Source organism: Helicoverpa armigera, chromosome 8, assembly GCF_030705265.1.
Source record: "Helicoverpa armigera isolate CAAS_96S chromosome 8, ASM3070526v1, whole genome shotgun sequence".
NCBI classification, from domain to species: domain Eukaryota; kingdom Metazoa; phylum Arthropoda; class Insecta; order Lepidoptera; family Noctuidae; genus Helicoverpa; species Helicoverpa armigera.
This window is the reverse complement of record NC_087127.1, coordinates 12,732,342-12,745,604: the sequence shown is the minus strand read 5'-3', so window position 1 is coordinate 12,745,604 and position 13,263 is coordinate 12,732,342. Positions and strand designations below refer to the sequence as shown.

General features: G+C 39.0%; 1 protein-coding gene across 1 annotated transcript; it reads left to right on the top strand.

The window, feature by feature from the left end:
* LOC110379706 (putative inorganic phosphate cotransporter) lies at window positions 1-11,836 on the top strand. Its single transcript, XM_049838160.2, has 11 exons — window positions 1-158; window positions 689-921; window positions 1,168-1,347; window positions 7,732-7,870; window positions 8,744-8,967; window positions 9,304-9,453; window positions 9,739-9,871; window positions 10,165-10,283; window positions 10,719-10,841; window positions 11,266-11,395; window positions 11,684-11,836. The coding sequence occupies exons 1-11, from the start codon at window positions 104-106 to the stop codon at window positions 11,770-11,772; spliced, it is 1,575 nt and encodes a 524-aa protein (XP_049694117.2). The 5' UTR covers window positions 1-103; the 3' UTR covers window positions 11,773-11,836.
* The last annotated feature ends 1,427 nt before the right edge of the window (window positions 11,837-13,263 follow it).

Here is a 13,263-nt window from a genome sequence, read left to right as displayed (position 1 = left end):
CTGAAGAGTATATTTAATTATTAGCATATGATATAACTGTTGTACAAATGAAACTATCTGAACCGCTGGAGGCTGGTCGAGATATCTATCATTGATACAAGCAATGGCAGGCGATAAGGCAGTGTACGCGGCGGTGCCCAAAACTGAGAATAATGAAGGTAAGACTTCGATTATTTATTATTAAGTTATCATTATAATTAATATGGATGTAAGGGCAAAAAAATATAGGGTCCTCAAAGTGAAAAAATTGCTAGACTGATTTAAATTAAACAAGCTTTGAGGCAAAGTTCCATTCATACAAAGTTGCTAATAACACTGGTACTGTTAACTCACCTTATGTTTTTCCTTATTATAATATTAGTACTAATAATTTCAATGCCAAATGTTAGCCAAGGATTATAAATGAAAGTGTATAGAAATTGATCAATACTTTAGACGTAAAACAAACTTGCCTGTATTTAAGTTCCTTAACCCCAAGAAGCTTTATCTTCATTGCGTGTTATTAAAAGCGATCAATGCTTATTGTGTTTGTACTGTTGCTAATCTGCATGTTATTAAGATAATTTACTGTTGATATTAGTCACCTTTATACAGTGCATTATTACTCACTAACGATCCATCATCTCCTTTTGATCCAAACATTTCGTTAAATACTTTCAAAATTAATTTTATCTTCTTAAAATTTTAGAGGTCCGTTCAAAACCGGTTCGACCAAAAGGTCTTGGGATAAGGCACTTACAAACTGTAATACTTTTCGTAAGTCTAACCATCGCATACACCATGAGGTCCCAACTCTCCGTGCTAATGGTAGCCATGGTGAAGGTACCAGACCCTCACTGTTTGGAAGGCAATGGAACCAGGAATGTGACTGAAGGCTGTGACGAAGGCAATACCAATATGAGCAGCTGGAATATTTATCGCGTGAGTTTTGTTTGTTTTGTGATATTATTTGCGTCTCGGTTATGACGAAGTTCTCCGTATTGAAAAAAGAAAGTAACTTTAAGAGTTTACTGATTTCGAAGATAAATCAATCGTAAAAAACTCATAGACAAATTCAAAAAATTATTAAAAAGCTTTAACTTTGATACTTTTTTCTTAAATACTTTCGAGAACTTTAATTTGACCTTTTAAAAATATTTTTCTATTTATTATCCTTTCTTTTCCTAGACATACGAATGGAACAAGTCAACTCAAGAAATGATAACATTTTCGTTCTTCGTGGGGTACACCAGCATGATGATGCCCATGGGACTCCTAGCGCAGAAGTTTGGCGGCAAAAGACCCATCATGTTTGCTTTATTTGTCAACGGGATCATTTCTATTTGCACACCCTGGATAGCTTTGTTTGTAAGTAAATATTTCCTGATTACTGCGTACATTGCGTACCTACCTGATTCACAAAACTTGTGCTTACATAACAGACATCTAAAAATATTATTTATCAGCTGAGTATAACTAATTATGTAAGTAAAAATATTTGCATGCCAAGTTAAGCACAATATAGCTGGAACTTCTAACCTCTGTAAAAACTGGTGCCACCTATTTTCTATTCAAAGAACTGTTTCTTTCTTTTATGTTAAAAGTTTCTGTAGCTTATACAGCTAATAATGTATTATACAGTTATAATAACATAGAAGAAAATGGTTTTTGGGTTTTACTAGATCAATTCTGTGGTGTTAAGGCAAAAGGGGATGAGTCAGAAATTGTGAAAAATGAGTTAATTACACAGTTGGGTACAAAATTTTACGAACTATCCTGGTAAAAAGGAGATAGGTCAATATAATGTATTTTATTTCGTAAATCTCCAATAAAAAATACGAGTCTAGTCATAAATAGCAAAACCTAAAAAGTAAAAAGGAGTTTTGTCTAGTTATCTTCTTATTGCATACGTGATCCTTTACTTATAAAATTAGGTATAATGAGATAAGTCGACTTGTGCCTAAATTCATATTCGTCGTTCCGCGTTAGTTGCATTTCGCGCGCGAAGTTGACGTCTTTTTACTAGTGCAACGGTGCAAAAAATCCTAAAATTATGGTTTACGTGGGTAATTTGAGTGTTGAAACCTACAGAAATGAATAGGATTAACAAGTTCGATTTAACGTAAGTATGATGGATTTAAAACCTTTAAATTATGAGCTGATTCGGATCTGGAGGACAACCAGTATGGTTTCCGTAAAGGGCGTTCAACAGTTGACGCTATACTGCTTCCTCCACGCATGCGCGTGAGGGTCCTGGCGGTCCTGGCGGAGGAAGCAGTCGACCGGGGCGAGGTGGTTTTGGCGGTGTCGCATGACATCGCAAACGCGTTCAACACCCTGCCTTGGAATATAATAAAGGAGGCGCTCCGTTATCATGGAGTGCCAGGGTACCTCCGTCGCATAATCGGGGCCTATTTATCCGAAAGAGCTGTCGTGTACCCGGGTCGAGAAGGATGGGGTCGTCAGAACATCTCTTCCTCAGGGGTCGGTTCTCGGCCCTCTCCTGTGGAACATTGGCTACGATTGGGTCCTGCGCGGTGCGCTTCTCCACGGCGTCAGCGTGATATGCTACGCTGACGACACGCTAGTCACAGCACATGAGTTGACGTACCGGCAGCCGGCCATTCGGGCCACAGCCAGTGTCGCGCAGGTCGTGGGTAGGTCTTGGCCTCGAAGTGGCCTTGCACAAATCCGAGGCCCTTTGCTTCCACGGGCCAAGGAAGAAGCCACCTCCGGGGTCCAGTATCGTGGTGGGAGGGGTTACCATCGCTGTGGAGCCGACAATGAAATACCTGGGACTCGTTCTCGAAAGTCGTTGGGACTTCGGGCCACACTTCCAGCGGCTCGCTCCTCGGTTGTTGGTCGCAGCTTCAGCGCCCTCACGCTTGTTGCCCAACCTCAGGTGACCCAATACCTCCTGCCGGAGGCTCTATATGGGGGTCGTGCGGGCGATGGCGCTTTACGCCGCGCCAGTATGGGCGAACACTCTGACGGCCCGCAACCTTGCAGTGCTGCGAAGACCACAGCGAGCGATGGCCATCAGGGTTATAAGAGGATACCGCACGATCTCCTTCGAAGCTGCATGCCTCCTAGCCGGATCCCGGGACTTCGAGACCGACAGCCCTCGCGTCACTCTATACATGGCGCGAGGAAGCGGTGGGGCGGGCCGAGCGCCTCGTGCCTCAGCAAGTTGAGGTGCGCAGGGCAGAGCTCCGCCAAGACCTCATTGCGGAATGGGAGCAGCGACTTGCGCGACCCACGGCAGGGCACGCCGCTCTCGCGGCGCCCTCAGCTTCCGGCTGACACAGGTCCTTACCGGACATGGGTGTTTCGGAAAGTTCCTGTGTCGCATCGGTCGGGAGCCCACGCCCGAATGCCACCACTGTGGCATCTGGGGCAACGCAGCGCCGTGACCTAGCGGCAGCAGTAGACGCTGCGGGAAGTCTTTCGCTGCCGGCTGTCGTGTCCTGCATGGTCGGCAGCTAAGATGGATAGAACGCCGTCGCCTCCTTTTGTGAGGATGTGATGGTTTTAAAGGAGGCGGCGGAAAGGGAGAGAGAAGCTGCTTCCTCTCTCCCCGCCCGCAGCAGACGTGGAGGACGTCGCAGGCTGACTGATCTCCGGCCCCCATAGGGCGCGGCCTGCGGTCGACAGACTAGGGGCGTCTGTCGTCCGATCAGAAACAGGCCTCAAAACGGTGGCGTTGTGTTGCGAGCGCCTCTTTTAGTGGAGCTTGCTGTGGCCGCTGGGTGACGGCCACAGCGGATGACGGGGCCCGCCTTTGAACATCTGGGGGGCCAATACCTGTCGGGGGTGCGGAAGAATGCTTTGGCGATACCCGTGCCCTCGACAATAGGTAATTGAAGACAACACTGGGTGGGTTTTTAGCCGGTAAGAGTTCGACACAACCCCTCCACCGACCCCAGGTGGAGGGAAGTCCATGAGGATTTCCCCCCTGCCAAAAAAAAAGGTATATACGTAAATAATAATAGCAAATAAAGAGACGAGTCGTTCTAGGATTTTTTTTTAATTTATACCGTGTTATGGAAAAAGGAGATATGTCATTTATTTTAATAATCTATACATATAATAAAATGATAGGAAAGTCAAAACTGTACATTGAATATTTTTTTTAAAGAATACTTGGGGGGTGATCTATTATCGATTCTGAACCCAAATATATAGTTTTTAGAATTTTTGTCTGTTTGTCTGTTTGTCTGTATGTTTGGTCTCACTGAACTCGAAAAGTACTGCATAGATTTAAATCAAATTTTGCATGAATATTACCTGGGGGCCGGTTCAACATATAGGATATGTATTATCACGCTATCACCTACGGGGGATGAGCAATGAACGATAATTTCTGTTAACGTTTCTGCAACAGCGGGTGCAATAATGACACATATTTGAATGTTGAACTTTGTAAGTTTATCGGCCTATTATCAATCTTTACATAGAAAATAACGTTTTTATAAGTAACTTGAGCGAAAAACTGAATTTAAAGAAATGATATCCTAAAATTATAGATGAAGAAAATCATGCAGAAACAGATGAGCCATAAAACTGGTAGTAGGTAAAATATCAATGAAAACAGACTTCACTTTGTCATGGTATGTTCTTACTTTCAAGAAAAAAATATATGACAACGTGTATATTTCGCTACTATAAAAACACTACAAGAAATATCAGCGCATCACCAGGGACATTTTTATAATTCTTTCACCATTAGAAAGCTACATTATCTGCGAGTAACATAGGGTATATTTTATTCCGGTGCGGGTAGTAGTTCCCATGGGAAGCGGCACCCACGTCCCGAAGAAATTATGAACTTCCCCACATTCTTAAAAACTCTACATATGTTGTTCTGACATATTATAAGCTCTCATAAACATGAATATCCATTCATTTCATCCAATAACAAACATGCATCACACTGAAAGTGCATTGCGAGTCTAAGATTTTATTATTATAAAAAAAAACATTGTAATTAATATTCAAACATCCTTAAAAATAAGTTCCTGGTTTTAATATACTTTTTGAGTAATGAAGAATGTAGGCAAAATACGACCGAAAACATTGTGTCATTTCTAAAATTAACATCACTGGTTATAACTACCTGTCACAATACGTCAACAAGATGTCAACAGAAGACAAGAGTTCGTTCGTTCTGAAAACGTACAAATTACGCGTCGCAGGCCAGAGACATTCTTGCTTTCAACTTCTGATCACAAATCATCGAGCTAAGAATTATATCACAAACTAGCTTTTGCCCGCGGCTTCGCTCGCGTTAAGAAGTATACAAACTTTCATCCCCTATTTTATCCCCTTAGGGATGGAATTTATCAAAATCCTTTCTTAAGGGTTGCCTACGCCGTAGTAGCTTTATGCATGCAAAGTCTCAGTCCGATTGGTTTAAAATTGACAAAGTTTCATACAAACTTTCATCCCCTATTTTATCCCCTTGGGGGTAGAATTGATCAAAATCCTTTCTTAGCGGATGCCTACGTCATAACATCTACCTGCATGCCAAATTTCAGCCCGATCCGTCCAGTGGTTTCAGCTGTGCGTTGATAGATCACTATGTCAGTCAGTCAGTCAGTCAGTCACCTTTGAGTTTTATATATTTAGATACACCGTTCACAATTACGAACAGTCACAGTCACACGTTTATATCATTTATATTATTCAGTTACAAAGACAGAATTACTATCAAACGTGTTTTCGCTAAATGTTCTATTAGTTTTTGCAAACATACATTCCCAACTCTGATCTCATGGAGGTGGCGCCCGGGTGTCACCACTGTGCGGACTGTGCGACCTATCGCACCCGGCCCCGGTTTAAACCATGATCTGAAGCGAGAAGAAATGGGATGACAAAGAATGAGGCGGCGGAGCGACTGAAAATTCACAACTCTCATCCCAGCCACTGCGGACACCACGAAACCCGGATGTCGAGAGACGACTCCCGGCCACCGTAGGCGTGAGCGATTAGTTTTGAGTGGGTCATCGACCTTCCGGCTTCTGGGAGACCCGTTATTTCACGCGCCCCTCAAGGAGATTCAGCAAACCCCTGTGAGGCCAACTAGGGCCAAAGCCTGACACTCCCTCACGCTGCTCAAACTGATGGCTGAGAATTACGTAACTTTCCAGGATGCTATGCAACGTGTTGCAAATGAGGGGAGGGGAGCTTGGTAATCCTTTTCTCCACCTTAATTTGAGTTTTGTGGTACATGAACAAATTAGAATAGTAATGAATTAGGTCATCTTCATCACGTATTTACCAACTCTTAATGTTACCCGCTTCTCTAACTTTATTGAAGGATCACTAAAATTGTTTCAGTTAGTTTAACTACGCTACTATAGCCCGTTGTCAAACCTTTTAATATCAATTCTGTAGAAGTGTGAATATCGAATGTGTAATATATCGAATTTCAGTTTGTGCATTGCACAAAAACCAACGTTATGATTTTCGAGAAGTCAAAAGATTCGGCCTGCTAAGAATTATATTCATCGTTGGTTAATTGAATACATTTTCAGAAACCACAATAACAGTAGGAACCAAAGCGAATGATCGCTTCATAGAGCTCTGATTTTCTCGAGGCGATCAAGTCAGTTCTGGTCTGTTCGCTCATCAGATCTTTGAAAGCGGTTCGATGATAATATACTGTTGTCCTGTTTTCCTACGTGTGACACATAATATGGTATTTAAACGTCCTCCGCAAGAGAGCGAACGTTTGTGCTATTTATAAAGACGAAATTTTACCGTTGTGCAGTAGTGACGCACAGTATACACAGCACTTATGTTTCTTCTGATCTGCTGGCTCCACCAAGAAATGACAAATTGCGAGCGTACATTTTGAAAATCTTGGAAGAACTGCAGGCTTCAAGTGCCAACACACGAATTGGACTTACTCTCTCGGACGTATACTTTACCTGATCGAGAACTAATGCAAACATTTCGGTGGAATTCCAACATAACATAGTGAGTGCACAGAAAATCCCCGAAATACAAGTAGTGAAACTATGCGCTTGCCTGATGACTCAGTCATCATCCACCCAGCTATTCCTCAATTGTGTGGGTGTTGGCTTCCAGTCAAACCGAATCTTTTTGATTACCAATGTTTACTTGGAGAGCCTATCTGATCTCTTCAACCCAGTGAACTAGACACCGCGTTATCTATGGTAAGTAAAACTGTTTGACAGACTTTCTGGCTCCTGATTTGTCGCAGCTGCTGCAGAAAAATATACAAATGACAACTTTGTCAGACCTTTGTTTTCTGTGAGAATTACGTAATAATTTTCCAAGTTGGCTGACTAGATCCAGAGATTTCCACAACGTCACAAACTTTACTTCTTTTGTTTAGATAAATAGTCACAAATCGTCGACACCACCTTGATTGATCAACCCGTGCTGCTGCTAAGTGGTAATCCTAATTATACTGTTATGTAAAAGAATACACCTACGCTACAGCATAAGTAGTATTTTGACAATTCCAAATTGCCCACGCAGACGACGTCGCGGGCAACAGCTAGTTAAGCAATAAAAATATTTTTCGGGTACATATAAAAGACGACTAAATTAATAAATGAAAATTAAAACAGAGTTGTGTTAATTATTTCTATACACTTTTGATTAAACTGCATTTTTATTACAAAACAAACACGCGTTTTTTTGATTAGCCCCTGGTGAAAAGTTGTGTTTTTTGACTCATCCCCTTTTGCCTTAACACCACAGAATTTACATGTTCTTCAGGGTGGCTGGCTGGCTGTGTCAGCTAGCAGATTGGTGCAGGGGTTTACTCAAGCGGCTCTCTACCCAAGTATTCACACCATGTTAGCTAAGTGGGCCCCTTTGTGTGAAAGGGGACGCCTTAGTACTTACATTTACACAGGTAACTAATTGCTTTGTAATGTTTTGCACAAACAAAACAAATACTTATAATGATAATAGAATGAAAATTATGATCTTTCCAATCTTATCAATTTCCTGTTCTGGAAGTTATCTAAAGCTACACTATAAGCTCTAAAAGTGGTAGAAAGAGTAATCCATTCTAAGTATGTAAAAAAAATTAAACTTAGTTATCGATGATGACTAGGATTTTTTTAACAGAAAAACGTGAATTTTATCAGTTTTTGTTATGTGCATATTTCCATTCATTTCCGTATTGATTTATGAGCCAGAACAAACTAAAAGTTTGCAATGTGCGGGAGCTTTTTACATTAAACAATTGTATTTTTTACAAGTCTCCTTTTACCCCTATTTGACCCCTTTCACATTATCATCCCTTATCGCCCAAAAATTAACAAGACATAACTCCCGTTGTGCCCCCTTGGGCCGTCACGTGCAAATTACATAACTTTTATGACGCATCGTTTCAAACAACCACAACGTAATCTTTTGGACATGTATTACAAAATTAATATATCTTTTGACGACTTTGAGTTGGAGTTGAATTTGTTATGTTTATTCTCTTCAATGTAGATGGATCTAATGTGAAGCATAATCATTGGTTTGTTTATTTAAGTTATTAAAAGCTAACCAACCCACATTGAGTAAGAATGGTGATTAATGCTCAAACGTTCTCTTTGGAGGCCTGACCCTCTAGGCAATGGCATGATAAAATGCCTGTGCTGTGTGGCTAAAAAACTAGCAATTTAAACTTTTCAAAATATTTATTTATTTATTTGCTAATCAATGTAGGTAATACTTTGAGTTCAAGGACGTAGGTATTATTAAACTTTGACGATTAATTTTTAATTTTCAGGTTCACAAGTAGGAACAATTATAGCTTTCCAGCTATCAGGACTGTTTGCTGGTAGTCCAGTTTTAGGCTGGCCAGTATCCTTCTGGCTATTTGGAGCTCTCAGCCTGGTCTGCTGTGGTCTACTGGGCTGGCTTGGAGTCGCCAGTCCTCATGAACATCCCACGATTACTACTGAAGAGCTGGCGTATATTATGGAAGATGGAGCCGTCGATATTGTACCTAAGGTCAGTTTTAAATATCTCAGAATTATTGTCTATTTGATGAGTTTTAGATTGCTGAAAACTTTACAGAGTTCCTCATCAGTCTTTGCGAATATTAAATATATTCGCAAATTTTGACTAGTTGTAGACTGCTGAAAATTTAATTAAAATTATCCTTTCATAAAACAGACAATAAAAAGGCTGACTTGGATGATAATAACCCTGATAACGTTTAACTTAGTTATTTGGTGTTTTTATCAATCAATCAAAAAAAATGCTATATTAGATAGAAGTTCGACGTTTTTTATTAGACGATCCCTAATTCCTCGCTTATTGCAAACGTCCTGCTTTTATTTCCAGAAACGCAAGACTCCTTGGAAGCACATCCTGACGTGCAAGGCGGTGTGGGGTCTGGTGGCATCTCACGCCGGCAGTGCTGCCAGCTACCTGCTGATCCTGACCGAAATACCTCTGTACATGAACCATATACTACATGTAGACCTAAAAAGGGTACGTTAAAATATGTAATAGCTTTTCTGTTTGGGAATAAATCTGTGCTAATATTATAATCGCTAAAGTTTGTATGTATAAATTTTTTATCGTCTTTCACAAAAAAGAAAATGCATAAATGAAAGTTGGCAGTAACGTAGCTTTAAATACATCAAGAGTAGCACGTACGATTTTAATTTCTGTAGGAGGTAAGTCCCTTGGGTTACTTGTGGATCCGTGAGTTGTAGCTATTAATCTACATATATTTTGAGGCTCCTGCGAAAATAAATGTACTTTTACTTCCAGAATGGTGTTTATTCATCGTTGCCATACATCGCGTTGTACGTTATGGCTATGTTCTTCGGGTATGCTTCTGACTACGCAGCTACCAATAAAATTATGTCTGTGGTCAATATCAGAAGAACGGCTAATAGTATAGGTAAATATATTAATTTTCATTTACAGCTAATTGCATATTCTAGGCTTTTGTTTTCATGTGTACTTTAATTCTAAAATTACCCATTCATATTTTCTTTCCTTTTTGTAGATTGTACAAGAAAATATTTTTTCTCTCTCAAACTAGCTCCCGAAGCCTCTTCTGTCATAAAGCATCAGCTTAATTGGTTCCGTGACTTATTCCCTTAAAGCTTTTATATTTAAACTTCTGTATTCAAAATATTAGTCTTTTCTGGCGTAGCTTTGATCCATATATTGAAATACTGTCTCTTCCAGCAATGGCAGGCTCAGGAGTATTCCTATTCGCGTTCAGCTTCGTGAACGACACCACGCTGGCGGTGTGCGTGCTCATCATAGCACATGGTCTGCATGCTGGCGTCCACGTTGGATTTCATGTAAGTGTGTGCACCTCCTTTATATTTTGATAGTTGTCGCCTTAGCGTTTAACGGGTACGTTCAGGTACGATGACCGAATTTTAATGAGATTTCATGTGTGAATCAGCGGTTGCCAACATCCAAAACTGTGCACCTAATCTTTTAATTGATATAAAGATTTTTACAAACTTTCCTTACGTTCAATTTGATCGGCAACTATAATTTCAATCCATTGAGCCAGAAACTTGCTTACACAGTTAATTCGGAGCAATAATTTCTCTATATTTCAATACAATCTCCCAAAAAACATCTTTAAAGCAACCAAGCTTAATGACTCTATCGTCCATGGTAAGACATCTATACCAATCATCCGTAGACGGATACTATGGTATCCCCAGAGACAAGTCCATTTAAAGTAACAACATCTAACTTTAAACATTGTGTATATGTTTCAGATAAACCAGATCGACTTGGCTCCGAACTTCGCGGGACCTATCATGGCGCTTGGCAACATGATCGCGAACCTCACCAGTCTGCTGGTGCCCGTCATCGTGTCCAATGTCGTGAAGGATGATGTGGTAAGTCCTGACATGTGAAGAGATTCACTTGTGTTTCTATTCAAATTGAAAGTAGGACTTTTATACGAATAGCATAGTATATGGTATGTAAGATATAATGTTATCATCATCATCCCACGAGCCTGTTCCCAACTATGCATATTGGGGTCGGCTGCCAGACACAATGTTTGATACAATGACAAAGAGATTGATACAATGTTTTTATACTGACTAAAAGTTTGATTAGATTCACGATGACCTTCAAAATAAGTCTGGCCAACTGTTAGCCGACGGCTTAGTCCACTGTTTGCGAAGTAACAAACGTTCTAAAAAATCTAAGTTAAAGAGGTGCAAAGATCACTTTGTTGTAGTTTTCTAATGCAAAAACGAATTGCTATGGTATTACTATATTTATGATTGCTGATCCAATACTTTACTTCTACAGACAAATCACCGCAAATGGCAGTACGTGTTTATGATATTCGTGGCGATCATGATCATCACCAACACCATATTCGTCGTGTTCGCCAAGGGAACTGTGCAGCCATGGAACTTCTATGGTGAAGACGAAAATGGTAAACCTTTTATATTATTTAAACTTACTAATATTAGGAATATGGGAAATTGACACTGTCTGTTTGTTCACCTTGACACTGGCGTCTTGTTCACTTTGACGTCAAAACTACTACAAAAAAATATTGTACTTCGAAAATCTTGCACTTTAATCCAAAATTAATGAAAAAGGCTTTCCTTACCCTTTTTTAAGTAAATTAGTTTTTTGAAAATTATTTCAAAAAGTAGTATTTACACAAAGTAAAAAAAAACTGTATTTTAATTTAGCTAATTCAAATTCATTTTTACAGAAGGTGAGAAGGAGTTGGCTGCTCTAGAGGTAGAAGATAAGAACTCGACCAAAGGAAAGGAAAGTTTGCAAGATTCTATACGACAATGATAATAAAATTAAATAATTTAAAATATTATACTCATTTAGGAAATAATAAATAATAGCGAAATAAGTGTTATGTTTGATTTATTTACTGTCCTATAAAAAGAAACCTTGAAACTCGTGGCCTACTGAAGCTATTTGTACGGCCTGTTTAAAATGGAATAATATTGAGCAAAATCTGAATTTGCTCTGATTTTATTATATCTTTTCATAACCACTTTTATAGAAGAAAATCAACAAAATAAATAACTGTACACAAATTAAGATACAACTGCAGTGTTTGAGAATGACTGTGAGAATTTTCATGGTAGATAATATGCAATGATCGTTTTCTTGGTTTTCTAGACAGACAATATTTACACCATGAGTTGAAATTTTGACATGAGATAATTTCGAGACTTTATTTACAAAGTTAAATAAAATCACCTCATAGTTATCAGTGTAAAACGTTTCCTCTTCATCTCCCAGCAGAAAATGGTTTCTCTAAACTGAATATTTTAACCCTACAGTGGACACGCTATAAGTATTACGCCCCATAAATCCAAAAAGCCATTACCTATACTTATAATATTGCCAGCAGGACTCGATACAGCTCGATATATTATTCAGTAGTCTAGCTTACCAATAGTGATATTTTTTTCAATTTCTTTCAACTTCTTACTGTTTCCTCTTTACTACATTAGAATAGATCATAACCAGCACTGCAGCTATCATGAAGAAATAAATGGGTTACCATGTAAGTTAGTTATAACTTACTGTCTTTTATCGTATTTGTAGTTTAATTAAATAATATCATCATCTCATACTGCGTAGGTTTTCCGAACTATGTCGGAGTCTGTTGGTTTCCTAATGAATTACAAACTCAGTTATAACACGATTTTTTAAATGGTTTTTCTACGTCTTCATTGTTGTATCTTACAACCCTATGAAAATTCATTACACTTGCCCACTAAAGTTAAATAAAAAACACGTGCTCACTTCAGGGTTAGTGAAAGCTTTATCATCTAAGCCTACTGCTGTCCAAACAAGGCCTACCATTGTTATGGCAGTCAAATTTGATTTAGATAAGATACTAATTATAAAGACCAAAGAAGATATAGACGAGACAGTTACTTTTTGTTCTTTGCGAATCGTAGGCAAATAAACTTAAATTTTAGTGGCAGAGTAGGTCTTTCAATGTGCAGGCATTGTTTGTTTGACAGTTAATATCAATTTGATACAGTTCAAAGCCAAATTCAAACCAATAGATTTTACTTATTATATTATAATTAACCTATCTAGTTATTAGCTTGACCATATTCAGGATATCTCAACGATAACTTCTGGGACGAGAAAAATATAATAAATTAATGCCAGTGTGAAAAGTCAAAGAATTAATATAAAACTATGGCGAAGTTATATCATTAGGCACTCAATGTTTTTGTCGCAAATGTACAACATTAAAATGGCATATCTGATTTATTTATCTACTCTATACGTCTCAAAATGTTTCTTATA

Coding starts and splice junctions, on each gene's coding strand:
- LOC110379706 (XM_049838160.2), top strand. CDS start 104: ATGGCAGGCGATAAGGCAGTGTACGCGGCGGTGCCCAAAACTGAGAAT. Junction 9,872..10,164: donor AAGAACGGCTAATAGTATAG/GTAAATATATTA, acceptor TGTCTCTTCCAG/CAATGGCAGGCTCAGGAGTA. Junction 11,396..11,683: donor CTATGGTGAAGACGAAAATG/GTAAACCTTTTA, acceptor TCATTTTTACAG/AAGGTGAGAAGGAGTTGGCT.